Here is a 24,675-nt window from a genome sequence, read left to right as displayed (position 1 = left end):
CCATCAGGCTCAAGAGTCAAGTCACTCAACAAAACCTCTCATTATCATCTTTTATTCAAGACGAATATCTCATCATCTTCGTCGTGTTATTCTGAGGCAGCGACAGTGATACGGAGTCCGAGAAACATCACTTCGTGGGAACCATGAGGTGACAGCTGCCTGTCAATCTTTGTGTCTCGGTCCCCAGCGATTGGCCCATCAAACCGAGAGCCAAGTTTATGCAAGACCTTTTACTCTCAGGAGGCTTCTTCAGCTGGTTTGACTATTCTTGATAGTATCCAGTGTCGGACGACAATCTACTGGAGGAGTTCAATCGAGGGAATACGGATTAGAGATGAGTCGGCACGATTACTTCACATGGCAGCTTCAACGTATTGTTCAACATCACATTCGACCCTGGTAACTGTCTTCATCGAGCACACGGGGTACCAAAGCATTTTCGACAAGTGGCACATTACACCGTGGCCTGTTCCTGGCAAGTGAGGGCCGTTCCTAGATTATTCAGACACCAGTTATCTCCGGGACCACCATTTATTCTTGGAGGAATGCGGAGCGTTGGTTCGATTTTGCCAAGCATTTTCAATCAGGCATCGAGATAATAATTCCCTATACTAAACACTGGATACTCCCAGACTAGCTCTACCATGGGGACTTGCAGCATATGCTCGTGCAAAAAATATAATGGAAATGAAAGAAATCTCTATTACCGTGTATGGCAGTGGGCGGGAAACTACGTTCAGCGAACCTCTTCTTAGGAGTCTGCGCAAAGAAAAGGAGAGTATTTCAGGTGCTATTATATATATATAATGGAGTGTGTCCATGGTTCAACCGAGCTACAACCCACCTCAGCCAAAGAGCTGCGTACTGGCGCCGTTTGAATGTCCCACATCACTCCTCTCAATATTCGATGGTCAAATTCACACCAGCGGTCAAGAACAAGATTCCCGTTGGCGCATCGGTGAGAGCGAACATCTCGTATTGTGATACCTCTGCAGTGCCCAATGCCATGTTATACTACTTGCGAAATATATGGGGAAGACAAATTAACTTCCCATTGGGTTTACCAATGATAATTTATACTGCTTCCAACAATCTGTGCGCCATCATCACATTTCGAATGACATCAACAATCCACCGAACTGGGCCACACCAGTTGCGCTGAACCTTGATTGTTTGTTGTTAGCTCTACACGAAGACATTAAGATGGTAAAACCCTCTAAGGATGGAGTGCATTCATGAGGCGGAAACAGCTCCAAGCAAGGAAGGACACAAATGCATAGATGCCAATGCGGATGTTGAATGGGTTTTCCGTCAAGAAAGGGTATGGGACTAAGCTATTTCAGAAACGTGTAACCAAACGAAGATGCAAATACTCACATGTATGGTTATAACTAGCGCAATGTTCTACCCACCAGGAATACCATGTCCCACAGGCGAGGACAACAAGTGGTGAGCCAATTTGAGCTTGCTTTTTGGTATATTTCTTCTCGAAGAAAATAAAGTCCACAAGGAGGGTGATGACGGGAGCGAGATGGAGAGAGAAATCTATGTTGAAAGGAATCCGTGCCAGTGAAGGGAGGGTCGACGAAGAAGAGGGCTCAGATAGACCCGGAAGCTGGCGCTGTAGAATCAATGATGGAAAAAAACAACAGGAGTGACCAGTACACTGCGGATATTACAAATGTGAGCTGGGATGGATTCATCAATGAACGACAGCGTCAGAGAGGCGAAATGAGTTACAGGGAGAGCTATCATAAGGGAAGCACGCTTGGCTGTGCGAAGGGCTGGAGAGTGTGTCACAATCCAAGTAGAAAGAACTAATTGACTGTTGCTCTTACTAGCAAATGAAGGCAGCAAATCACAGCCAAGGCTTAGGATCATAGTCACCCAAGCGGCAGCCAGCCTTGCCACAAACTTGAATCAGTTTCTCTCGGAGAAGTCCAGGGCAGGGGGCACTCACCCTTGTATAGTCAGAAACTGGAAGTGCCCTCCTTTCTGTGCTCGGATCCAGCCATCTATGGGTAGCGTTCTAAGGCCAATAAAGCCATATGTCATCACGCCCACGGCGACCCCATGTAAAAAGAACGCTTCGGGGCGAGGCATGAACGTTGAACTAGCGACGCGCTGATGAGAGGTTAAGGATATGTCTGTGCTAAGTCTAGAGAAGAGCAAATTAGTCGCCCGTGGAGTTCGAATGTTCTAACTGTGTAATGATGCACAGCCGACGAGTCCAGTGATCGGTTGTCACTAAGACTAAGTGACAAGTCTTCATAAGCTTCCGACGAGTCGTGTGTACACACCAAGTCACAAGTTTTATACACAAGGTTTCCTTCAAAGCATATGGCGGACCTTAGGTAAATCACTTTCAAGAAACGGTATTTGTTTCACATAAAGCGGCCCAAAGTCAAATACAAATACAGTTTGAATGGTCCGATTCGCCGACTAGAGCCTAAAGCCAAGAAACCATCTAACCCCAGAGGAACTTTGCCTGATGGCCATACCTGTGACCCTTGACGTCGGCAGCACTGATAACACCGTTAATTTCTGCGATGTCTTCCGTAGACAACTCGATATATCCTGCAGCACAATTCTCTAGAGTGCGCTTGGCATGCCTGAAACAATATCAAGGCCCATGACAATCGCATGTCTGGACGGGGACTCACGAGGAACCGGGCAAAGGGATGACATGCTTGGCCAACGATGCAACCCAAGCGATGCTGAGTTGAGCAGAGGTGATATTCTTGCTCCTCGCAATCGCAGTCAACGCATCAACAATAGCGAAGTTGTGTTTAATGTTCTGTAAAGCTATGATGAGCTGATGTGACCAAGCGCATATCGGGAAACTTACATCTTCCTGGAAACGAGGCAATAAGCGGCGGAAATCTCCCTCTGGAAATTGCGGTGAGCATCATAAATGTCGTTAAGCGATTATCTTACCCGGAATGTCCTCAGGCCTCTTGATTTGACCGGTCAAAAACCCACGACCAAGCGGACTAAACATGATTATTGTCAGGTCAGAACAGGCGTGTACTAACGTGACACGCACGAGTATGCGATAACAGCAATACCTAGCTCTTCGGCAGTCGCAATGACTGACAGAATTGAAGATGAGTTACTCCAACAGAACTTTAGGTCTAATGACGTACCTTTTTTGGCCTCCTCTCCGTATTCCCATGGGCTGACCTCAATCTCGACAGCAGCAATGGGGTGTACCTGGAACATACTGAGCAGATGTCTTGCCAAGACGGTCATACTATGCACATACAGCATTACCACGCCGCAGAGTGTCAGCGCTGCATTCCGACATGCCAATATGGTCTAGTTTACCCTCATTCTTGAGTTCAACAAGGGTCCTGATCGACTCTTCCAAAGAGACATTGGGGTCTACACGAGCGCTCTGGAACAAATCAAGGCGCTTGGTGCCGCGAAGTTTCTCATTGATGAGCTCGACACTTCGTCTCAAGTTGGCGGGTCTGGTGGTCAAGGTAGTATCTCAGTATAACGATCATGATGTACAACTGAAACTTACGAGCCGTCGGGCAGTGCCTGTACGCCAGGCTTTAGTCCTCCCTGGAAAACAAAGAGTTGATTACAAAGAGCCGGAAGCGGGAATGGACCGTACCTTGATAGACAAGAAGGTCTTGTCTACGTAGTCGGGATACTTTTCGAAGAACCGGGCGATCATCTCGAGGTTCGCGGTTGATAAATTGTGCCCATAGAATTCCCCTGTGAACGAATTTAGGACATATGTCTTATGTGGGGAACTTTTTCCTACCTCCGTTGAGGAACATCTTTGTGCCAGGAGGAAGGGCGTCCACGCCAGCCTTGATAGCCTCAAAACACTGTTCGTCTGGGACTGGCTCGGGTGTCCATCTACATGATGGACCATCGATGTGAACTTGATCCAATGGTGTCAGAAGAAAAGAAAACGCACGTCATCATCATCAATCCATGCTGGGAGGGGAAAGGTCAGGAAAAACTTTGGGATGAAGCAACATACATACAGCTACTTTACCAATGGTGACATTAGATGCAGTACCGCCGAGAGAGGTAGTGGCTCGAATAGACATTGTGAATGAAAGGTATATTCTGGATCGCAAGAAGTGGAAGTGGTCTTTATATATAACTGCCTAGGGAGTACGCGGCTTGAGCTTGAAATATTAGCTGGCCGAGATACGCAGTGTCTGCGGCAGATTGTGAAAAAGGGGGAAACCACGTGGCGAGAACTAGTACATTTGTCAGAACGATGACATGATCACTACCAATCTTGCTTGACCTAAATTTAAATGTCAAGTTGGTGTCCACTGTCTTTGAAAGTCAGCAGGATGCAGTGGGCATCATGTGATGCATGCATGTACTTTACATCACGTGATCATATTCAGTAGTCAAGTAGGACGAGTCACTACTAGTGATTCAGACTCACTGCTCCAGTCGCTGCAAGTCAGCTTAGTATGCTAGGCTGACAGGCTGATTGACAATATTTTTGGCATTATTCTCAAAATCGTCCCCGTTGATACCGCATCACCATTTGCAACGTGACTATTAGTAAACCACACAACGTTGCAACCCCCGATTCAGCAGTCGCATCTCGGTTACCCTTGGTGAGGGTGATGTTTTTTCTAAAGGCCACCGGATCCGGGATCTGAAGCTTCCTATCTCCCCACTGGCACCAGCCGTTTGCAGCCGGCTGGTCATCGAACACAGTTGCGTAAGTGCCCTGTTATCCTCCCGAAGTAATTTGGCTCCCAAAAACTTTCGAGATCACGGCACCTCTTGTGTTACTTCACTTACTAATCAGAGGTCAAACACATTGCCTTCGCGTCCATCGCGCGTCTACTCCTGCCCATCATGCCCGACCCGTAGTCTTCCGGACGTCGCCTACCACACCTAGGCTCCAACCTGCGCCCTCTCGCATCACATACTAGGCCAACTACAACCGCATGAGACCTGGTGCTACCTTCAAGCCTCGAAACCTATGCTGAATCCGACCCCCGTGCCGGAGCGTGACCTCCCGAGGCCCTCCCACCACTTCCTGCTTTCATCCAGTCATACCAGGAAAATGACGGGGTGTATATGTCTTACTATTTCTAACATATATGAAGACGGAATGGTTGATGATCCCGCAGAAGTAATTCATGTGACTCCCATGTGCGTACTCCACCTGAGGTTCACATGCATTCACTCCACTGCTTGCTGTCAGTGTGCGCTTGGCGGTCTTCTGTTTCTCTATGTCTGCACTTCACTCTATCCGATGTGTGTCTTCACCCTTCAATCCCTGACATATTCGCGTGAATGCCATGCAGTGCATCCTTCACCTGAGCTCCACACGCAGTCCACAGCTCAAGTACTGTCAGTATGTGTTGCCTCCTATATTCTGTTCCTCCAGTTGGAAGGTACTTTCGATCCACAGGAATGATCTTCTTACGGCCCAGCAAGGTCGGTTTTAACCTTTTTCGTTTGGAAGATCATCGGGACGTACATGATGAGCTCAAGGTTAGACTCTAACCACATCCCCTCGCGCACATTATCTTATGACAATATCGTTAGGCTATGCAGATCATATTCGATAGTAGTCTCCTGCCGAGGAAAATATACGCGGGCTTTAACGCTCTGACTACCTACCCATCTTCTTATCATTTTAGTCTCACCCTCCCTATCACATACTTGGAACACGAGTTCCAAACTATCTCAAATCACTGAATCAAAAAAGTCCGCCAGTACCAGTGTCTGACTGCGATCTATCGGTATTCAATCACAAGATTATACATCAGGAAGGCAATCCAACCTCTAGTCTCATTCCACAGTAGGTTACTGCACCAGGGCTGAGGGAATGACGTTGTTACAGCAAAGAACTATTCACCTTTGATTTCCGTGGATGGTGCTGGAGAGAGATCCTAGCAGCCCTGACAATCGTGTCATGACTCACGTGTGTGTGGCGTATCTAATTGTATGAATCCAGTTTTCATGATTAGGCTTTACTCATCTCCTGTGGCCCGTCATAGTAGGTCTCTTGCAGTCAGTAAATATACATCCCATAATCTGCAAACAATGGAGGTCAGTTCACTTCGGCCAGCTGCAGGGTGGTTACCAACACATGTCAAATTGCTAAAAGTAACGAGTATATCAAGATAACATATTACTTAGTAGTTTGGGCTTGGCGCATCATGGCCCTGTTGGATACTCTGCAGACCATTCAGCCCAACCCACTATTTACCATCCAGAAAGGAACTCCCACCCACGTAGGCCATTCACCTGCAGAGCAAATTCACTTTGATCTAGAGCCTGCCGCTTGAAATGATAAGCACCCCCACGTCCACATCATTCTTTAGTTTGCGTTTGCGCTGTAAATATTTACATATATAAAAAACAAGGAGTGCGATTACACCGTCCCATTGGCATTAATGCACAAAGCAGCATATGTAGTATGTATGATATTTGTCCGTCCACGAACCCATTTCACTCTTTCTTAGCCTGTACCTCACGTGCATGTGCACGCTCTGCAAGGTCCACCCCTACGAGGATCTTCGACGCCTTCCAGAGCTGTACGAGATTGATAATATTCTTGCCTACACAGACGAATGCGCTGGGGATTGCGACAAGTTCGGGCCAGGTGAGATCCGTGAGCCATGGGAAGTAGACGCCGAGTCCGATAGGTGTTTGCACCCAATTCATGAGGTAGAGAGATACGAAGAAGAGCTCGTTGCCTGCGCACATAAAGAACAGAGTACGCTGTTTCACGCACGGGATCAATTTGGGCTGCGGTAGCGTGCGAACGGTGGAAAACGCACTGAATCATTATAGTAGTACCATAGGATACGACTGACTTCGCTCGTCACGAGCTTATGGCTCCGCGAACCAGTTACGAGTGAGCTGGTTCATATTCGGTGAGGGGCTGGATAGGCAAGGACGGGGACTCAAAACGCACCTGTACATGTGCATGTAATGGCTGGCGAAATCAAGTGCGATAAGGAACTGGAACACCAAGGCGAAATTCGGGTATGTAGACGATAGATAGCAGAGCAAGCATGACGTCGTACACCTGGAAGTGCGCATTATGAGATAAATTGGAGGAATAACAGGAAGAGATGACACACCGATCTGTGACCATGTCCAACACTGCACCAAATTTAGATGTCTGTCCTAGAGCTCGTGCGACCTGACCATCCACAGCGTCCAACAAACATGATATCACATATGCAAGAGTGCAGTATTTGGGGTGATAGCTCATAAAATGGAGCGAAAGCCCAGCAAGAATGACGCGCGTGTACCCTATGTAGCCCAAGTATCTAAATCAGCACATAGTAAATCAACACAATAGAACTATCGCACCAATGAGATTAGGTACGAAAAGAAAGACATTTTCAGAATATGTCTGAGCTGTGGCGAGGTCAACTGCGACCTTTGCATCGACGACGTCGATTGAGCCACGCCGGCGCATCTTTCGGGATGGATTTGCTGAACCGTTTTTCGTCATTGCAGGCGTACGCTGCGGTGGGGAATGTTGAAGGAGTCAATGAAGGAGGACGTTCGTGAAACGCAGGTTCTGCCAAATTTACACGGTCCTGAACTAACGCCAAATGGACGTGACGTAATATTACCATCGTCATTCTGCCGCATCGGTAAAACCAAAGTACCAAGTATTAAACAACACAGTTAACTAATATCACTAGAGCAAGTATGGAGGCAGCATGGACTATTGCAAAAGAAAGTAAGGGGTATACGACTCAGTCATGTCCGTATTAATTAATCACCATGATCCCGCTCCTTCAACCAGAAGAGCTCGACTTTATTGGATTCTGGCTGAAGTACACACCCACACCGATACCAACAGCTGCGAGGATGATAATGATGGTGAGCCAGAAGCAAATCCAGCGTTTTCGTCGGGCAGAGCGGGCGTGTTTTACTGCGACCTCGGTGTGCCTTTGTCTACAAGGAAGTTAGTGGTAGTGCGCATAGGTAATCATAACAGCTGCATACCCTCCCTCGGTGTCATGTGCGACACCTGCAGCTGCCGTCTCGATAGCGTCAATTTTATCTTCTTGCTCGCCTAGAAGGGTGCCCATCTGTCATAAGAAGAGTATCCTTAGTAAATGCATCATACATGCAAGTGTTGCACCTACGTCATTGAATAACTGAGCCAGCTCTCCGAGGGTCTGCTCAATCCGGCGAATATCTTGGTGTCGTTCCTGGACTTCTCGATATGCAGCCCGCGAATCCCCGTATCGATTTGATGAAGTGAGCTGCGCAGAGATGAACGACAAACTCCTCTCCTGAGCGAACAAAGGCTTACTGCTTGTGCAAAGATTTGGTCTCCTCCGCCTTGGTCATCATTCACCACAGCAGCAACTTCATCAGGCGTAGCATCAGGTTTCACTGAATATTTGTATTAAAATGAATGTGAGTGAGAGATTAGGAAATGAATATACCTATTTTGAACTGTCGCTCCACACGCTGGCGGTACTGCTGGCGATACTGGCGCTCAACTTCCTGGTACCGCTGCAAGGTGGCCATAAATTTTGTCTGAACGACATCAATCTGACAACCACAACCACGTCAACGGCTGTCTTGTACAAAAGGGAAGGGTGACACACTCTGTTTTTGCGAATTTGAGCATTCGGGCCTGCACCAGCGGGTTTCTCAAGGGCACGGATACGGTTGGCGAGACTGTTGCTGAGCTGCCTTGTCTCATCTGTAAGGCGTTCGAGCTGAGTTGCGTTTGCTTGTGTTGCTGCATCGTCAAGGGCGTTTAGGGAGCGGGAGTGGAATTCAGCGATATGAGTGACATTGTTATCAAAGTCTTGGATGGACTCTTGGATAGCGGTGGCCTAGATTGAAATGCAGGTTCATATCAAGAGAAATATGAGAAAGAATAGACGCACTTCGGCATAAAACGCGGACAAAGGGTCTGTCCCTGTACCATTGCCAGTGCCGTTTGCAGAAGGTGAAGGATGTGGTTGCATCTCATAGACCCCCTGTCCAGGATCTGGTGTAGCATTCGGCCGTTGCGCCTAAGAAATGTGTCCGTCAGTATATTTAAGCACGAATACTAGAAAAGTGAATACTCTGAGAGCAGCCAGTCTGTCGTGACCCATATTTCGTGATTAAGTCCCAGATGGTTGATGTGAAAACGTGCACGGCCGCAGCGAGGTTTCTGGACCCGTTACGTGAGAAACGAACACAAGCCTGAGTTAGTTGGTAGTACACGTTGTAAGGTCGTTGTGGACGACGGCGGCCACGATGACGAGAAGAGCAGTACTCTATCAGTAATCAAAGACTAATGTAATAGAATGAGATCTATGCGAGAGCCACAAGCGACCAAGAAGGGAAGTTGTTTGTTGTCTGAACAGCTTAACATCGGACCAGCATGCGAACACCTACTAGTGCTTTCATTCAAAGGTCGCACTCACTGTTCAAAGCAACATCGACGCGCAAGAGTATCTATCCTGCTATCCGGCTGGAACGTGTTTCACGAAAAGACGGAACACCGCCAACACAACGTGTGTACAAGCGTCTTGCTTCATCTACTCTACCAGCCAGCACAAATTCAGATACACCTGAACCGTCTGCTGCTGGTTCTGTACCTCCAGAGGAACCTGATCCAAAGCCAACAAAACGGACGCGAATATCTCCAACTGCTTCGAGTTCTCCGTCTACTCCACCAGAGGACAGCATACAGCTGCCTCACGACTTGAACATCCTCTGGCTTCCAGACGATGGTCCAATAGAAACTGATTTTCTGAACAATAATAATCTACCTGCTCCTGAGCTTTTTAATGAAGCATTGACTAATTTACATATTACATTTCATCCGCAGACTCAGCATAGAGCAGCCTATTCATCTTCTTCAGGTCCTCTATTAGAGCCCACCCTTGCCCTTTATTGTCCAATAGAGGGTGGTGAATATATAATCGATGCCACTGTAAAAGAGCTTGCTCACAGGACTGGTGCTGAAGTCCTCGTTATCGATGCGGTCCAGCTCGCTGCTGGTGAATGCGGTCATTTTGGCAAAGGTGCATGTCTATCCTATAACGAACACCCGTGTTTCTAACGCTGCACCTCATTAGCTGCAAATGCTCTCCAACTCCCCCGAAATCCCCTTCATTTCCAGCCGCCACCTGCCTCGAATTCCCAATCCTCCCCCCTTCGCGTATCACTAGAAGAAGAAGACGACATGGACATGATGTCTCCGATTGCTATTCCTTCTCAAATGACCCTTCACCTTCTCGCACCCACTTCAACACGTGGACGCACCTCCGTACTTACCGCCTCTCGCAGCAATCCCGCCCCAAATCGTGTTAAAACGTTCTTCGATGAACTCATTAATCTGCCTTCTCCAAACGATACTAGCACGACTGGTACAAACACCAGCCGTCGCCCACGTATCGTCTATGTTCGCGACTTTCCTGTCCTCGCGTCCGCTTCTGCGACTTGGTACCCCCACCTACTTTCAGCCGTCCGCCAGCGCCGCATCGGCCCTCTTTCCCGCCCGTCGTCCCCGGTGTATAACCCAATGACCATAATCTTTGGCATCACCCCACCCATCGCGCCCACACACACGTCTGCGTCCATGTCTGCGTCCTCCGCTAGTTCAAGCCAGTTTGGCCTCGTGAACGTAGCAGGACGCCGGAGGTCGCCACACGCTGCAGCTTCTACGCCTCCCCGATCAGGTATGGCTGACTGGGGCGAAGACGACGCTGCCGAGCGTGCTCGCGAGAAACGCCTGAAGGACCGGTTACGGCGTTGGGAGAAAGATGGGGACATCGCTCTGCTCCAGGACCTCCCAACGCTCTCCACCCGGCCTGAAGAGCCCGAGGGGGAACATGGGCCTCGAGGTGTTGTCGTCATTGGAGGATCGCCCATGCCGCCGATGCTTGAGTCTATGATCGCACAGCGCGGCATGGCGCATGGGAGTAGCGCACCGGAGAGCGAGGTGACGACGCCTTTCTTCCGCGCGTCGGTGCTCGTGCCTAGCGTTCGTCTTCAAGCGGAGGAACGCCTATGCCGCACGAGCCGTCGACGGGAGATCAATGAACTCGCGATGCGCATGGGTGTTGGCGCAGTCGGAGGTGTCCTCGAACGTGCGGAGACAGTAGAGGTAAAATGTGAGGGTGAACGCCAGGAAGGAAGCAAGGATGACATGTGGGAGGACTGGAGCAATCAGTTTGAGCCCTGGACGAGCGTGCGGCAGATCGCAGATCGGGCGGTAGGGAGCGTTGTGTCTTCTGGACTTCCTCAGCAAAAGAAGCTGGGGCTCGAGCCGACGCCTGTGCCGTGGGCTACTGTGCACCATGCCTGGGCAGCTCAGCGCTCAGCGCATAGTCAGCGCAAGTCGTTCATGCGCGATTCAGTTAAGATATTGAAACAGAAGGACGCGGAAGAAGAGCACGAGGACGCGGAGAACGAGGAAACAGAAGGGGAGAAAGTGGATGAGGTTGTGGAGCGTGTCAGGCAGGACCCATACCTAGAACAGCATGAACAGAGGCTGTTATCTTGCATCGTGGACCCTGGTAAGCGGCTTCAGTATTCACATCTATGCTGTTTATTCACCATGATGATCCAGCTTCGTTATCAACAACTTTCAGCCAAGTTCACCTTCCAGAACACACCGTCGACGCTGTCCGCACGATCGTGTCCCTGCCTCTACTTCACCCAGCGGCGTTCCAGCAAGGTATTCTGAAGGAACATGGTATGACCGGATGTCTTCTTTTTGGGCCCCCAGGGACAGGCAAAACGCTGGTCGTTCGTGCACTTGCAAAAGAAGCTGACTGTCGGATGCTGATCATATCGCCCTCAGATGTCATGGACATGGTACGTTCTCCTCGTTCTATCTCTCACAACTCACTAACTCCTTGCCTCAGTACGTCGGCGAAGGCGAAAAGCTCGTCAAAGCCGTTTTCTCGCTCGCACGCCGTCTCTCGCCCTGTGTTGTCTTCCTCGACGAAATGGACGCACTCTTTGGTGCGCGTATGTCTGGGCGCGAGAGCGGGGGAGCATTCGCACATCGTGGGGTCATCACTGAGTTCATGCAGGAGATGGATGGACTGAAGTCCTCGAGAGAGGATAGGGTGATCGTGATTGGTGCGACGAACAGGCCGTTTGATTTAGATGATGCGGTGTTGAGGAGGGTACCAAGGCGGTTGTTGGTCGATCTGCCTGGGGAGAAGGAGCGCGAAGGTAAGTTTCGATCTTTCGATCTGATGTGCTCTGTTTCATCTGATACGATTGACCCTTATTTAGAGATACTCAAGATTTTACTTCGGGACGAGACGTTGGCGCCTGAAATTGATCTTAAGGCGCTGGCAATGAAGACGGAAAGCTTCTCTGGATCAGACCTTAAACGTGAGATCAGTTGTGACGGGTTTTGTGTCTCGATCTGACGCCCTTCTCTAAGATCTTTGTGTCTCTGCTGCCCTGGATGCCGTCAAGGAGAATGTTAAGGTTCCGTGGAAGCCTCATGTCCTCAAAACCTCACCAGCTAGCGAGCTCATCACCCCTCCTGAGGTGGCTTCGCTGGACACGGCTTCTGCCCCGCAGACGTTTGAAATAGTGACTCGGACAGACATTCAAGCAGACGCCCAGGATCCATTACTTGAAGAACCGGTGGTCGAACCTCCACCTCATGTTCGCGTCATCTATGCTCGCCATTTCACCAAAGCACTCAAGGAAGTCACGTCTTCCTCATCCGAGTCTCTCGGTAGCTTAGCAGACCTTCGGAAGTGGAACGAGGAGTTCGGCGAGGGCCGAAAAGACAAGAAGCGACACCAAGTTTGGGGGAAGGGCAGGTTCGGTTTCATCAACAAGACCACACCAACACAAGAGGAAGGGCGGGTGACGGCCAACTGCACACCACATCCAAGCCAATCATCAATAGAGCAATAGTACAAATCTAGGCTAGTGTAGAGTGCAATAAACAATACTCGTGAAATCACCGAGTGCGCGTCGTACGACGGCGCCCGTTTCTTTGTGTCTGTTGTGGAGCTTCTTCATCTTCTTCGTCTTCATCCTCGTCCACATCCATATCTGCAGGTGGTTTTCCTTTGCCCTTGTTCTTGCCCTTACCTTTTCGCTGTGACTGAGTTTGAGTCTGTGACGGTTGCGAAGGTTCTACTTCCATCTCTTCTTCGTCTTCCTCATCACTTCCATCCTCAGGACTTTTCCTCCGCACACGGCGTCCTTCGTCTTGACCATCCTTGATTGCTTCCTCACCGACAGGGGTCATGTTTTTGAGGTCCTGTGGCCAATCTTGCGAACAAGCTGGGCACTTGGCATTCCGACTGCGATACTTCTTACAACAGTGATAGTGCAAACGTGCCTGGCAATTCGGCGTGCTGCAGGCCACGCCACGGGTAACGATCTGATGTACTTGAGTCAGAAGCTGAGGAGAAATCAGGTGTTTTAAAGGCCCACCTCGTAGCATATGATGCATTCAAGACAATCTTCGGGATATGAGCTTTTGAGGTATGGAAGAAGTTCCAGCAATGTGCGCGTTGAGAGGGAATAGCGGCCTCGTCTATGGAGCGGTTAGTCTTTTGCATGCTAGATATTTGCAGGTAGCTCGCCTGCTCTTTAGCAGCCACCCCTTAGCGACGAAACTGCCGAGCACGATTTCGGCTTGCGCTTTCGTCATGGTTGTCTTGAGAGAGTTAACTTCGCGTAGGGCGAGCAATGAGGATACAGAGTACGCCTCATGCGGGGCGAGCATGATTTGCTCTACCTGTGAAGTGACACGATAGGTAACATAACACAAGGAATTTCGTATAACTCACGACTGCCTTGAAGTAGGCGATTTCAACTGGCGTGTAATCTGTAGCCATCTGTGCGATTTCATCATCCTTACTGTTCACCTGTCATATTGTGAGGACACTCAGGATCACTAGTGTGCAAAATGACTAACCATAGCATACATCTCTCGGCCAGTCTGTTCATCTGTTAGATGCCGAAATTCAAGGTCCAGGCAATTGAGAGAATTATTGATACTGATAACAAAGAGATCCCAGTCTTCTCTTTTGTCAGAAAAACGAATGTCCAATGTTGGGTTTGCAGCTGAAGAAGGTCAAATGGCTACGACAGGAGGTGAGAGCTGTGTACGTACCTTTGACAGTATCGATACATTTCTCCCAGAGAACCTGAGCGTGTTTGAAGGAAAGTATGCTGCGTGAAAATACACCTTGGAGAAAGAGACGCTGAACGTCGTTTGCAGACACCATCGTGGTCAAAGTATAAGACGCGTCAATTAACTCGCGTCGCGTCGGTGGCTTCCGGAAACTCATCTCGTCATATATACGGCATGAAAAAATCATTTGCAAGTCAATTGCAAGTCGCGTACTATCAGAGTCCTTAAGTAAGTAGTCATCGCTACATGTATATAGGCGTAGTATCCGTGCCCTATCATAATGTGCTCCAGCAGGAGTAGTAAAAAATTACTACCCTACATTACAACTTTGGAACTCGAAGGGTTTTACTGACCATTGCGGCTGCCCATAAACCGAAAACAACACTGACAGGGTGAATATCCCCACGGCCACCTGGTGTTCCCCACAACGTAATGAGACCTCCTGGTATCCCCTGTTTGCCCTCAACCCAACCTCGTCGAACCCAGTATGACAGAATCGCGACAAGTCCCAGAGACGAAGGGATTGGAAGGCCCTCGAAGTACCTGGACTTGCCTGCTGCGTCCTTAGGTATCAACGCAACAGTCGCGTTGAAACGGGCGAGACGAGCGAGACCACAACATATGAAACCAGTCAAACATACAGTGTCAAGGTATGTCCGAAGGCCCACAGCAAAAGCAACCACAGCAGGTGCAACACCAAATGATACCTACCGTACAATAAAATTAGGCGAGCGAGCAACGCGTATCGAGAGATTGCATACCAGATCTGCAAGACTGTCAAGTTCCTGGCCCAGCATACTGGATGACTTTCTCCACCTCGCGACTTTACCGTCCATGAAGTCAAACATCAATCCGGCCAGTGGGAGACCAAGTGCCCACAACAAGTAATCATCATCGTTCGTTAATAGGTACTGTGCAGATGAAAATATCGAGAAAGAGCCGCAGACACCGTTCATAATGGTAACAAGATCAGCTAGACGGAAGTTTCTGAAAGTAAACTTCTTAGCAAGTCAAGAAGTTACGGAGAACATGAGGATCTGTACCTGACTAGGGAGAAATGGCCATCAGTATCATTGTATTGTTGGAGAGAACTGTCGTGTTTCTGGTTGCCATTCACTGGACTGACTTTGCTTCGGGCCATGCTGGCTTTAAGGTGTGGATGGGCAGATGACCAGCAAGGGAGCCCTGGACGATCATACTAGGTGCGGGGTCCTTCTATTATAGCTCAAGGACACCAAACACCGCATAAACCCATGAATACAACAATGATTATGTCAATCTGTCCAAGTCGGTAAACGTTAATCTACTCTACAACCATTGCGTCCTTTTGTTGCGCTTTCTCAATTTCTATGCTCTTTGCTGCATACTGGTTAGGATGTGTGACACTTTCTCCTTCTCCGATCCCATCACCTTTCTTGACTCCTGCTGCTGCATGAGTGATCTCAAAAACTCGGGTACAGGCAACATGATAATGTCCTTCTTTCACAGTACGCATGACCTCCGCTAGATCCGTCGATGTCAGTCCTTGTGATGAATAAGTTGCTAATAAACTCGTTTGCAAGTTGTCTGGGGCAAAGTGGCGATATGGACATCCATGGCAATCAGAAGGTCCAGGTTTGTCTGTTAAGAGAATCTGCTGACAACTGTATGGAATTGACCATCAGAACACCTAAGCTGGGATGTTACATGTTCATACCTCTTTGCTGGATAGTTGGCACGCTTCCCTTCCAGTCCAAATGAATGTCTAATGTTGTACTTGTATTCTTTGTTGAACTTGTCGTCCGTGAGATTGCTGAAAGACTTCCTCCAAAATGCAATTGCTTCGTCTATCGACAAACCAAGAACCTGATGAGTTACGGTCAACGAAGCTTCCAGTCATTGAGCAATAAATGTCCCACTTTGAGAAACAGGCCGTATTGCAGCCGACCAAAATGTTTCAAGTGACGGTCCCGCATGAGGCATTCGTGTAGGTTCCGCATGCACAAGGGGAAGTGTCGTTTGGCGAGGTCATCCACCATATCTGCTCTGATCTCGTCGCCTGTGGCTGGACCAGAGTACTCTGAAGCTACCCCTGCGACAAATCCTCGAGACATGTGATTGAGTATTTCGGTTAGGCGTGTATCACCATCCATGCGCATTATCGACCGAGCGGTTGACTATCAAAAAATCAGAAAAGTTCTGAGGGATGTTAAAATGCTAACTGACATCGAGCGCATTTTCAAGGTTTGCTTCAAATGCTCGCAGAACAATGCTGAGCTGTTCCTTGTTAGGAACGTACGCCCAGCCGTCTTTGAGAAGGACACGTCGCTTATTGACAAGATCCGGCACTTGAGTCCATCTCACCTGTAGAGAATGAATACAGAGCAGGAAGGGTAGACTGTTTGACGCGCCTTGTAAAGCCTCTCCGTTGTAGGAACTCCTTCCTCCGGCTGCTGCATTCCCAAACCCTTCAATTCACTGGCATACTGTAGCTTCTCCTCTGAGTTGACCTAGCAGTACCGTTAGCACGAGGAATGAGTGTTATCATGCACTTACCTCAGTCCATTTAAAGTCCCGGGATTGTAGAAATAGCTCTCGCTCCTTTGTATCATCACTCTCATATCTCACTCGAAAGAGAGCGGTTTCTGCTTTCACGAACCTCCTCCTCAAGTCCTCTCTAAAAATCAGTAACCGGATGAGAGGTCGACGATGAGAATGTAACGCACGATCGACAGAAAGCAAGTCTGAGTACAAAGTGACCTAGGTGGTCATTCCTCCTTTCAGTCTGCGTATCCACAGTTAAGGCACTGCTGCTGTTGAGAGGAAGGTGATCCTTGCACTGCCGCGTGGTCACACTCTTCAACTCCTCCCAAGATCTGTTACGCGCAAAAGAGGACTCGATTTCTGCAAGAACGCGAAGGCGATCCAAGGCGTATCTCTCAAAATCCTCTAAAGAGACTTCATACCATGGGGACTTGTCGTAACTTAAAATGGATTGAGGTCACCTCCTGAAAGTAGGCAATAAAGATACATACAAGTTGAGACGGAAAGGCCACTCAAATGAATTTGCTGATTTCGACGAGTCAAATTTCGCTGGGTCAAATTTCCTCCTTTCAGAATTGTTGTACATTGCGTGAAAACAATCAGTGGGTAGTCCAATAGACACTGGCAATAAGTAGGGAACGCGAGGTGTCACAAACGCGTAAATATTTGTCACACTACACATAAACGTCACAATAGACTCGTGACCCCCAGTGAGAATTGGCTGTGCTCAAATAGGGCTGAATATGTTGTATTTGATGGATCAATAACATTAGACTGCACCTCACTATAATCCATGTTTAGCTACTTCTCTCAGGCATACCTTCTAAACAGCTGTTATAGGACCATAAACTATATAACATAATACAAAGACAATACTAAGATACTTCAAACATAAATTGACAGTCATATCAGCGAGGTCCAGGAGTCACAGCACGGCCAGTTTTGCGCCGAACCAGCCGCGCGCCTTTCTGCTTGCCTGTAGCCCCAGGATAAGGGTCAGGTGGGTCTTCCTCAACGTCAAAGGTCACTCCTGGCCGAGGTCGATTTTTTCTCCGCCTCTTCTGCTCCGCTTCTTCTCTATCCCTCCACTGGCTAGTTGCTACCATAGGATCCCGCGAAGGTGGGGGCACCATAGGCGGAAGAGGCTGAACTTGACTGACGGTAGAGTGAGCCGGAGACCCAATCACGGTGTTCGTCTGTGTGAATCATGAGACTCATCGCACCACACGAAAAATCATACGTACTGCAGTGTTTCCATCACATACGTCAAGAGATGCTCCAGACATGGTGCGATTTCTTTTGCTAGTCAGGAAACTGAACGGAGAGAACACATTGGATGAAGGGTGCTTGCGGTCACGAGGAGGATGCGCAGATGAAATGGTAATCTCAGGGTGCCTCCTGGCTCTGTCCTTTGATGCCTTTGATTGAGTCAACGCTAATGGGGGTGGAAGAGTCGTAGTCTGCATCGTGTGGGCAGGAAGTGCAGAAGCCACAACCTTATCCTTCGATTCCTTAGGGGAATAAGACGACTTAGAGTGCTGGATGGGTGGTGATATAATGGGCGGAGACTTATGCTGCTCCATAGATAGCTTTGGAGATCGAGCAACGGGACTCTCGAGAGGTTTAGAAGAGCCAGACCCTGACATGGTCCTGAACAACCCTCCAAGGAAACCACCCGGCTTCTTCTTCGACTCCTTAGATTCTGTTGACACCTGCCTCTGCCTCATCAGGGGCGCAGTTACTTGGTGCGGAGAGGTGAAGCTCGTCTGCGGTGTTTGCGGTGTCTTAGGCATTGAGGGTGCAATAGAGGAAGGCGTCATCAGCATCTCGGACTCGTGGGAAAATGTACGATTCATAGCTGATGGCAGATGAGCTCGGGACGGAGCAGGTGTAGATGGATGCCCTGAGACTGCAACACGGGCAGCCCACGAAGGTTCGGCTGTCTTGGAGGGGCGAGACAAAACGTTTCCTTGCGAAGAACTGGGGAAAGGCTGTGTTGACGTAGCACTGGAGTTGACCAAAGGCTGAGAAAATTTACGAGGAGAAGGAGGACGTGGGTTGACATTAGATGTGGAAACAGGCTGCGGAGTGGGTAATGATACAGTTCGATGATGGGGTATAGGATGTGTCGAGTGCGAGGGTTTGAGTTGCTGGCTGGCGCTCGCTGGAGTAGCGTGACGATGAGATGCAGGGTATAATGGGTTCATAGCTGATGCATAACGAGAAGCAGAAGAAATCAAATCACGATAACGAGTAGAATCACTGGTATTAGGAGGGTCCTGCACTTGGGTTTTCGCAGACGGCGTGCTGGCAGCCGCACGGACGCTGAGACCTTGAGGAATAGTCACGGGAGGTACAACAGGACGAGAGGAATAAGGTTTTGCGTGGGCCTCTGCATTATGAGGGTGAGATGCGACAGCAGACGCAGCGACCGCAGCATATGGTCTGCTACCTTTGAATGCAGCATCAACAGGAACACTCTGAGTAGAATTCAGCGGCGGAGCAACTGGTCGAGTGGTTTGCGCTGCGGTAGCTGATGCGCTGGTAAGGGGCCGAGATGAATGAGATTTCGCGTGGGTCTCCGCAGTGGGCAAATTCTGAAGGTGAGGGGCGGTCACGGCCGTAGTAGGGGTCGTAGCGTATGATCTCCCCTTGGATGTATTATCTATAGAAACACTCTGAGTAACATTCGGTAGTTGAGAAACTTGTCGAGCACCTTGCGCTGCAATAGCTGATGCGCTTATATGTGTAGGCGGTGCTTTCGCACTTGGCTGCGCATCGGTCGACCGTTGGTAACCTCGAGGCTGTCCACCAGACGATGTCGTCCGATGAACAGGATCTTGGTGCAATGGAGTAAAAGTAGTCTGCGTTGGCGGAGCGGAGAACGGGGCACGAGAAGATGCAGAAGTGTATGCATGCTGTTGAGTTGATGGTGCAGGAGGAGCATGGGATGAAGTTGACGCTACGGCAGTGGGAGTAGGTTGCATACTAGGACTAGGCTTCACAGTGGGGGTAGGTTGCACGCTTGGAGTAGCCTGCACACTGCTAGGCTTCACAGTGGAGGTAGGCTGCATGATCGGAGGAGGCTGAACGCTGGGGCTAACCTTCACAGCGGGGCTAGGCTGCATACTGATAGGTCCAGGCTTCACAGTGGGGGTAGTTTGCACATTCGGAATAGGCTGCACACTGGGGCTAGGCTTCACAGTGAAGGTAGGCTGCACGCTCGAAGTAGGCTGCACACTGGGGCTAGGCTTCACAGTGGGGGTTGATTGCACGCTCGGAGTAGGCTGCACACTAGAAACAACATTATCCTTGGGCTTCACTGGCAGTGGTGCCTTCCCACGAGCATGCAAGTCTGAAGACTTGGCAGTAGGAACGCTCGAGGAAGGCGCGGGAGCCTCAGAATCCTGCGCCGGAACCTGCATCTGTGTCTGCGGATACGTCTGAGGAGGACTCGCAGTCCACTTATTCCCGAACTGTGGAGACTCAGGAACTTCCTCGATGGTGACTTTTGGCCGTGTCAACCGAGGAGCCGGATTGGTCGGTGGATGTACGCTCACAGGCATTCCTTGGCTCGGCAGGGGGTGCTGTGAACCTGATATACCCTGATGAACTCCACTAGCAGGACCCATACCCGTAGATGGTGATGCCGGTGCAGCTAGAGAAGCCTCGCGAGAGATAGCAGGTGCAGGAGTAGCAGCCTTCTGGTACGCGGAACTTGCGGTCGCAGGCGCAGCACCCATTCCCTCACCCGTCCCAGGCTTGCTCTTGTAGAGATTGGCATGTCCACTGGGCGATGAAGGCTGAGCAGAGGAAGCAGAGGCTGCCATAGCCGAGGGATGAGCAACGACTGGAGCTGGAGCGGGCTGCGATGGAACGACAGAGCTGGTGGGCGCAGGGTTGATTCCAGCGGGACTACTGGGTGCCAACCTAACAGGAAAAATGTCCTCTGGGATGTCAATCCCCGGTACTCTTGGTGGTGGAACCGGTAGAGGTGGAGGAGAAAACTGTCCAGCAGAAGCAAGTTGACCGTACGATGAGGGAGACAGAGTCTGCTGATACGACCCTGTAGAACCAACAGGATGGACCGTTCGTGCCTGTGCATCCGGTGGGTGGTCACGGATGCTGGACGTTGTCCTCAAGATCTGCGAAGGCGCTGGGCACAATGGTGTAGGAAGATTATCGTATGGTGACGCTGGAGCCTGCGGTGCTACAGATTGAGACCCAGGAGTCTGCTGGTGTGCGGCTATAGAGCCCTGCCCGTGCGGAGGATGTTCACGGCTGCCAGACGTTGTCCTCGAGACCTGCGAAGGTAACACCACAGATTGAAACATAGACCCAGGAGTCTGCTGCTGCGATCCTGTAGAACCAACACTATGGACCGTCTGCTGCGGGGGATGCTCACGGCTGCCAGACGTTGTCCTTGAGACCTGCGAAGGTAACACCACAGGCTGGGATGGATGCTCAGGAGTCTGCTGTTGTGATGCAGTAGAAACAATAGGATAGGTGTGAACCGTCTGCGGCTGCGTGTTCGGTGGATAGTCACGGCTACCGGACGCTGTCCTCGAGAGCGCTGGGTATGATGGTGCAGGAAGACTGCCGTATGGGGACGCTGGAGTCTGCGGCGTCACAGGCTGCAATGGAAGCGTAGGAGTCTGCTTGTGCGATGCGACAGAACCAATAGTATGAGTATGAACCGTTGGCGTCTGTGGATGATCACGGCTGCCTGACGTCGTCCTCAAGACCCCAACAGCGTGATTGTGAGCTATCTGCGGCTGCACCTGCACTGGTGTAGGATGGTCGCGACTCCCAGACGTAGTCCTCGACACTCGCGAAGGGGCTGAGTAAGACGGCGCAAGGAAACCGGAGTTGTGCGGGGGCTTATGAGGTAATTCCTGGTTTTCAGACAATGGCGTAGCTCCTATTACAGCAATCTCCGGCGTGGCTGCCTGTTCTACGCGTGAGTTAAACTAGCGAAGATATATTCAATCTACGTACCAATTTGACCTTAGGTGAACTCTCTGGAGAGCGCCGAAGTGTCCCGGCAACATACACGTCCTTTGGCGTGCCATAAGGCGACGACCTCAGCGATGAATTTGGAGTTGGAGCTGAACGGGGCGTTGTGTAGTGGCTGTCTTGAGAAAGGACTTCCCGCAGCTGTGGATGAGATACCGCGGGCGGATCGACTTGATGATGTGAGCTGTTAGGACCTGAATGCTTCTCCTCCCTAGCCGCGTAACCATCCTTGAGCTGTTGGGCAGTCTGCACGACCCATGATGATTTGACCGTACTCCCATTAGAAGTCTGAGCGGTCGTCATGCGAGGAGCGACGACGTGGGGTTCTGGACGATCAAGTGAAGTTCGTGGTGCACGAGAAGGTTGTGATGCCATCATCATCGTCTGTGAGGTGTTCATCGATGTTGAATGGGCAGGAGGTGTGGATGGTGGTCGTTGAATTATTGTCGTGTTATTGCCCTGGGTTCCAGATGCAAGGGGAGTCTGTGAGCTCATAGGGGTTGGGCATGCAGAAGGGAGGGATCCATAACCAGACCCAATCTTAGGTGGGCTCGAGTTCGTCTTGTGAGCAGGTGATGAGGTTACATGTGACTGGCTGGAAGCTACCGGACCCAATGAAGGCATCGGTCTAGTCGACTCATTCTGATGGTCTGCGACCGAAGAGGAACGTTGAGGTCTTGGGCCAGATACAGCAGGCGGATTGGAGAGCGATGTCTTGTGTGTACGCGGTTGAGAGGGCTGGTTTTCCACTGGTGTACTGATCTGAGGGTGTCGGAGTGGTGTAAGGTCTTCCGGCCGATGATGACGGCCATGCGAGACATCAATTGCTACGGGATCTGTGCGAGATCGCTCCAGTTGGGGCTGTTCCGGCCGGCTACGGGGGACTTCAGAAGATTGTGATCTGCCATGAGACGGCTTCACCGCGGAAGCGAGGGATGATGCATGAGGATGTCCTGCACCATGCAGTTCATCTTGATGTAAAGGCGAATGTGACTTGTAAAGTACATCGTGAGCCTGGCGGTCGGCAGGGCCCTCTCCTGCAACAAGAACAGGTATGGTACCCACATGTCCTCGTGATTCGTGTGGTAAAGGTGACGAGTTGAAGCCTGGCGTAATAAGGGGTATATCCACGGTGTGAATTGACGTAGGCTTTAGGGGCTGCCGCGAGTCATAATATGTACCCTGGGTCGAGGTATACTTGGCGGTGATTATCACAATCAGCTCCATCATTCAGTCGTCAAGGCTGCTGAACACACCTCTGATTTAGACTTGGCGTCCTCACGCGGACCCAGGGGGGCGTCTTGGCCCTGTCTCTCCCTTACGGCACTAGTTTGATACCCATCACCTCTCTGCACGGGACCTCCCGAGTGGTTTCTCTCGATGCGGTGCTGGAAAAAAAAGGGTTAAGGGAGTTAAACAAGGTTGTTTGGGTGTCTTACTTTTAGAGAAGCTCGTTCAGTGTCACTGCCTGATTGAGCTCCTTGCATAGCCAATGACGTATGTCGCTCATGATGTGGTTTGGAGGGTTTATGAGGAAGGTAGACAGGCATTACGCGAGGCGCGGGCGGTGGATTGCTCCCTAGGCCTGTTGTATTACTCTGAGTTACAACCTCTTGCTGGGGACCTGTAGACTGCGTATGCACAGCAGAAGTTTGGTTATGGGAAGAGTCAGCATGAGGTCGGCGAGCCTTCGGTGCAGTATCAACATCATGCACCCATATAAAATCAGTTGAACATACCGATGAAACTCCGTCTTCTGTACGATGCCGCCTGTGACCGGTGATAGACTCGCGAATGGAGGGCTGATAGGCTTCCCTGCCAGAGATGGAAGCTTTGTCTGAATACACGAGGCCTTCAGAGTCTGACTCGATCTTTTTTTCGCGTCTGTGCCTGGATTGTTCCCTCTTCCTGTCGGCCTTTTCCTTCTCTCGATGCTGTTCAGATCTATGTCTTTCACGATGCCTTTCGAGCTCAGCACTAGCCCTTTCTCTGTCACGTTCTTTCTCCATTTCTCGATGTCTTTCACGTTCCTGGTCACGATCTTTCGATCGCTTAGAGTAGATATCTTGAGCAGATGAAAGCCAATTAGTGGAAGGTGTGGTTGAATTCGCGGTAGTCTGGGGTTGGACAGGACGGGAAGAATAAGTTTGCCTGGAGGATCTTGCGACGTCTTCAGTGCCGGATACTTGTTCATAAGATGATTTTGGGGTTGGAGCATGTCGTCGATGAGATCTGGAGTCAATGGGTTCTGGTTGGGGGCGGCGTGAAGATGCTGTTGGAGGATAACCCTTGGTGTTAGATGGCTGGAGGGGTGCAGGAGTCTGGTAAGGTGTTGCGGAATGATAACCTGCAGATGGGTACTGGGCAGAAGAAGAACGTGTTTTACTGATTGATGATGGGGCTGACTGATATGAGGGAGAAGGTGCAGCGGAAGAGTACTGGGGATGAGCACGAGACCTACTAGATTCACGATGACGGCGTTGGTCGTAGTCGCGGTCAGTAGGCTTCTCTGTAGCCCAGAGTTTGTGACGATCGTCATGAAGACGGTCTTCTCGTCTTCGAGTGGCCATTTAGTAAAAAGCCAGGATCCAGTTCTTGAAAATGGAACGAGTAGAAGAATAAGAAAGAGAGAACTGACAGGTGCCGACCCGTCGACATGAGGCATCCGGTAGTATGAAACTTCCTTTTAATATTTGCTTAGTAGTTCTAGTTACTTACTTACGTTCTTGAGGATGCTTGAGCGCTTGTAACGACGATTGGTGGGAACCAAACTGTTACCATAGTCAGTTCATTCTGACTTGATACTCATCAAAATGAGCATAGCAGCACCGTACACACATGGTAAGTATTGTCCGATTCCGCGGGTATGATAAGCATAGCCTTGCATGGGTCAAGGGCTAGGCCGATAAGATTTCATTCTAGTAAATATAATAATAATAATAATAATAATAATAATATACAATGCATGGTGATGTCCGCCATTGACCAAGAGCGACGACGATGAACGCCGTCGATACAAAATG

At 49.9% G+C, this 24,675-nt stretch overlaps 10 protein-coding genes across 10 annotated transcripts; 1 reads left to right on the top strand and 9 right to left on the bottom strand.

Annotated features, from left to right (window-relative positions):
* Positions 1-1,216: 1,216 nt before the first annotated feature.
* HD556DRAFT_1437384 (FAR-17a/AIG1-like protein) lies at positions 1,217-2,103 on the bottom strand (the record flags this gene model as incomplete). The annotated part of the gene is made up of 5 exons (XM_041305695.1): positions 1,217-1,329; positions 1,378-1,615; positions 1,666-1,784; positions 1,839-1,903; positions 1,961-2,103. 5 exons carry the CDS (start codon positions 2,101-2,103, stop codon positions 1,217-1,219), a joined length of 678 nt encoding a protein of 225 aa, XP_041165971.1.
* A 234-nt stretch (positions 2,104-2,337) lies between these two features.
* On the bottom strand, positions 2,338-4,070 carry HD556DRAFT_1483358 (NADP-dependent oxidoreductase domain-containing protein; the record flags this gene model as incomplete). Its single annotated transcript, XM_041308666.1, has 12 exons — positions 2,338-2,612; positions 2,664-2,797; positions 2,849-2,889; positions 2,938-2,993; positions 3,047-3,092; positions 3,147-3,213; positions 3,266-3,473; positions 3,530-3,570; positions 3,623-3,726; positions 3,776-3,873; positions 3,935-3,954; positions 4,005-4,070. 12 exons carry the CDS (start codon positions 4,068-4,070, stop codon positions 2,468-2,470), a joined length of 1,026 nt encoding a protein of 341 aa, XP_041165970.1. The 3' UTR covers positions 2,338-2,467.
* A 2,218-nt stretch (positions 4,071-6,288) lies between these two features.
* HD556DRAFT_1329188 (phosphatidylinositol synthase) lies at positions 6,289-7,557 on the bottom strand. Its single transcript, XM_041301652.1, has 5 exons — positions 7,330-7,557; positions 7,095-7,269; positions 6,926-7,039; positions 6,789-6,870; positions 6,289-6,729 (listed from the first exon to the last, which is right to left on the bottom strand). Exons 1-5 carry the CDS (start codon positions 7,472-7,474, stop codon positions 6,457-6,459), a joined length of 789 nt encoding a protein of 262 aa, XP_041165969.1. The 5' UTR covers positions 7,475-7,557; the 3' UTR covers positions 6,289-6,456.
* On the bottom strand, positions 7,546-9,324 carry HD556DRAFT_1329184 (t-SNARE). Its single transcript, XM_041301651.1, has 8 exons — positions 9,063-9,324; positions 8,880-9,008; positions 8,592-8,825; positions 8,427-8,535; positions 8,291-8,373; positions 8,121-8,240; positions 7,978-8,063; positions 7,546-7,926 (listed from the first exon to the last, which is right to left on the bottom strand). Exons 1-8 carry the CDS (start codon positions 9,090-9,092, stop codon positions 7,767-7,769), a joined length of 951 nt encoding a protein of 316 aa, XP_041165968.1. The 5' UTR covers positions 9,093-9,324; the 3' UTR covers positions 7,546-7,766.
* Positions 9,325-9,336: 12 nt separating this feature from the next.
* HD556DRAFT_1533135 (uncharacterized protein) lies at positions 9,337-12,916 on the top strand. Its single transcript, XM_041309539.1, has 6 exons — positions 9,337-10,010; positions 10,065-11,507; positions 11,561-11,808; positions 11,859-12,174; positions 12,238-12,339; positions 12,392-12,916. Exons 1-6 carry the CDS (start codon positions 9,365-9,367, stop codon positions 12,877-12,879), a joined length of 3,243 nt encoding a protein of 1,080 aa, XP_041165967.1. The 5' UTR covers positions 9,337-9,364; the 3' UTR covers positions 12,880-12,916.
* Positions 12,917-14,298, bottom strand: HD556DRAFT_1329179 (Nse1 non-SMC component of SMC5-6 complex-domain-containing protein). Its single transcript, XM_041301650.1, has 6 exons — positions 14,093-14,298; positions 13,895-14,043; positions 13,767-13,844; positions 13,560-13,714; positions 13,408-13,510; positions 12,917-13,354 (listed from the first exon to the last, which is right to left on the bottom strand). Exons 1-6 carry the CDS (start codon positions 14,268-14,270, stop codon positions 12,926-12,928), a joined length of 1,092 nt encoding a protein of 363 aa, XP_041165966.1. The 5' UTR covers positions 14,271-14,298; the 3' UTR covers positions 12,917-12,925.
* On the bottom strand, positions 14,282-15,305 carry HD556DRAFT_1329177 (uncharacterized protein). Its single transcript, XM_041301649.1, has 3 exons — positions 15,157-15,305; positions 14,875-15,100; positions 14,282-14,820 (listed from the first exon to the last, which is right to left on the bottom strand). Exons 1-3 carry the CDS (start codon positions 15,252-15,254, stop codon positions 14,434-14,436), a joined length of 711 nt encoding a protein of 236 aa, XP_041165965.1. The 5' UTR covers positions 15,255-15,305; the 3' UTR covers positions 14,282-14,433.
* Positions 15,306-15,325: 20 nt separating this feature from the next.
* Positions 15,326-17,276, bottom strand: HD556DRAFT_1329175 (DNA primase, large subunit). Its single transcript, XM_041301648.1, has 8 exons — positions 17,128-17,276; positions 16,819-17,076; positions 16,649-16,769; positions 16,504-16,602; positions 16,319-16,456; positions 16,012-16,269; positions 15,810-15,958; positions 15,326-15,756 (listed from the first exon to the last, which is right to left on the bottom strand). Exons 1-8 carry the CDS (start codon positions 17,220-17,222, stop codon positions 15,417-15,419), a joined length of 1,458 nt encoding a protein of 485 aa, XP_041165964.1. The 5' UTR covers positions 17,223-17,276; the 3' UTR covers positions 15,326-15,416.
* A 57-nt stretch (positions 17,277-17,333) lies between these two features.
* On the bottom strand, positions 17,334-19,835 carry HD556DRAFT_1329170 (uncharacterized protein). The gene is made up of 3 exons (XM_041301647.1): positions 19,353-19,835; positions 17,881-19,301; positions 17,334-17,832 (listed from the first exon to the last, which is right to left on the bottom strand). Exons 1-3 carry the CDS (start codon positions 19,762-19,764, stop codon positions 17,545-17,547), a joined length of 2,121 nt encoding a protein of 706 aa, XP_041165963.1. The 5' UTR covers positions 19,765-19,835; the 3' UTR covers positions 17,334-17,544.
* Positions 19,836-21,265: 1,430 nt separating this feature from the next.
* Positions 21,266-24,480, bottom strand: HD556DRAFT_595767 (uncharacterized protein). The gene is made up of 6 exons (XM_041311043.1): positions 24,114-24,480; positions 23,392-23,955; positions 23,092-23,340; positions 22,909-23,040; positions 21,635-22,849; positions 21,266-21,581 (listed from the first exon to the last, which is right to left on the bottom strand). The coding sequence occupies exons 1-6, from the start codon at positions 24,315-24,317 to the stop codon at positions 21,561-21,563; spliced, it is 2,385 nt and encodes a 794-aa protein (XP_041165962.1). The 5' UTR covers positions 24,318-24,480; the 3' UTR covers positions 21,266-21,560.
* Between the last annotated feature and the right edge of the window lie 195 nt (positions 24,481-24,675).

This window comes from Suillus plorans (assembly GCF_016647745.1).
Source record: "Suillus plorans strain S12 chromosome Unknown HD556scaffold_4, whole genome shotgun sequence".
Lineage (NCBI taxonomy): Eukaryota > Fungi > Basidiomycota > Agaricomycetes > Boletales > Suillaceae > Suillus > Suillus plorans.
Note: the sequence above shows the minus strand (reverse complement) of the source record. Positions and strands in the feature narration are given on the sequence as shown.

Bases quoted from the DNA above. Each gene is read 5' to 3' on its own strand.
- HD556DRAFT_1329188 (XM_041301652.1), bottom strand. From the start codon at position 7,474: ATGACGAAAAACGGTTCAGCAAATCCATCCCGAAAGATGCGCCGGCGT. The intron at 7,040-7,094 runs GTGTGTCATCTC...GCGCACTTCCAG, and splicing joins TTGGACATGGTCACAGATCG to GTGTACGACGTCATGCTTGC. The intron at 6,871-6,925 runs GTGCGTTTTGAG...AATATGAACCAG, and splicing joins CATTACATGCACATGTACAG to CTCACTCGTAACTGGTTCGC.
- HD556DRAFT_1329184 (XM_041301651.1), bottom strand. From the start codon at position 9,092: ATGGGTCACGACAGACTGGCTGCTCTCAGA. The intron at 8,536-8,591 runs GTGTGTCACCCT...TGTGGTTGTCAG, and splicing joins CTCAAATTCGCAAAAACAGA to ATTGATGTCGTTCAGACAAA. The intron at 8,241-8,290 runs GTAAGCCTTTGT...ATCTCTGCGCAG, and splicing joins ACCAAATCTTTGCACAAGCA to CTCACTTCATCAAATCGATA.
- HD556DRAFT_1533135 (XM_041309539.1), top strand. From the start codon at position 9,365: ATGCGAACACCTACTAGTGCTTTCATTCAAAGGTCGCACTCACTGTTC. The intron at 11,809-11,858 runs GTACGTTCTCCT...TCCTTGCCTCAG, and splicing joins CCTCAGATGTCATGGACATG to TACGTCGGCGAAGGCGAAAA. The intron at 12,340-12,391 runs GTGAGATCAGTT...CCCTTCTCTAAG, and splicing joins CTCTGGATCAGACCTTAAAC to ATCTTTGTGTCTCTGCTGCC.
- HD556DRAFT_1329179 (XM_041301650.1), bottom strand. From the start codon at position 14,270: ATGAGTTTCCGGAAGCCACCGACGCGACGCGAGTTAATTGACGCGTCT. The intron at 14,044-14,092 runs GTACGTACACAG...GACCTTCTTCAG, and splicing joins ATGTATCGATACTGTCAAAG to CTGCAAACCCAACATTGGAC. The intron at 13,355-13,407 runs GTGGGCCTTTAA...CAAGTACATCAG, and splicing joins AATGCATCATATGCTACGAG to ATCGTTACCCGTGGCGTGGC.
- HD556DRAFT_1329177 (XM_041301649.1), bottom strand. From the start codon at position 15,254: ATGGCCCGAAGCAAAGTCAGTCCAGTGAATGGCAACCAGAAACACGAC. The intron at 15,101-15,156 runs GTACAGATCCTC...GTTTACTTTCAG, and splicing joins GGCCATTTCTCCCTAGTCAG to AAACTTCCGTCTAGCTGATC. The intron at 14,821-14,874 runs GTATGCAATCTC...ATTGTACGGTAG, and splicing joins TTGACAGTCTTGCAGATCTG to GTATCATTTGGTGTTGCACC.
- HD556DRAFT_1329175 (XM_041301648.1), bottom strand. From the start codon at position 17,222: ATGTACAACAATTCTGAAAGGAGGAAATTTGACCCAGCGAAATTTGAC. The intron at 15,959-16,011 runs GTGGGACATTTA...GTAACTCATCAG, and splicing joins AATACGGCCTGTTTCTCAAA to GTTCTTGGTTTGTCGATAGA. The intron at 15,757-15,809 runs GTATGAACATGT...AATTCCATACAG, and splicing joins GCCAACTATCCAGCAAAGAG to TTGTCAGCAGATTCTCTTAA.
- HD556DRAFT_1329170 (XM_041301647.1), bottom strand. From the start codon at position 19,764: ATGCAGCCTAGCCCCGCTGTGAAGGTTAGCCCCAGCGTTCAGCCTCCT. The intron at 19,302-19,352 runs GTGCTCGACAAG...GTGTTTCTATAG, and splicing joins ATCAGCTATTGCAGCGCAAG to ATAATACATCCAAGGGGAGA. The intron at 17,833-17,880 runs GTACGTATGATT...TGATTCACACAG, and splicing joins TATGTGATGGAAACACTGCA to ACGAACACCGTGATTGGGTC.
- HD556DRAFT_595767 (XM_041311043.1), bottom strand. From the start codon at position 24,317: ATGCCTCATGTCGACGGGTCGGCACCTGTCAGTTCTCTCTTTCTTATT. The intron at 23,956-24,113 runs GTAGGTCTCGTG...GCACCCCTCCAG, and splicing joins ACGCCGTCATCGTGAATCTA to CCATCTAACACCAAGGGTTA. The intron at 21,582-21,634 runs GTACGTAGATTG...TAGAACAGGCAG, and splicing joins GTTCACCTAAGGTCAAATTG to CCACGCCGGAGATTGCTGTA.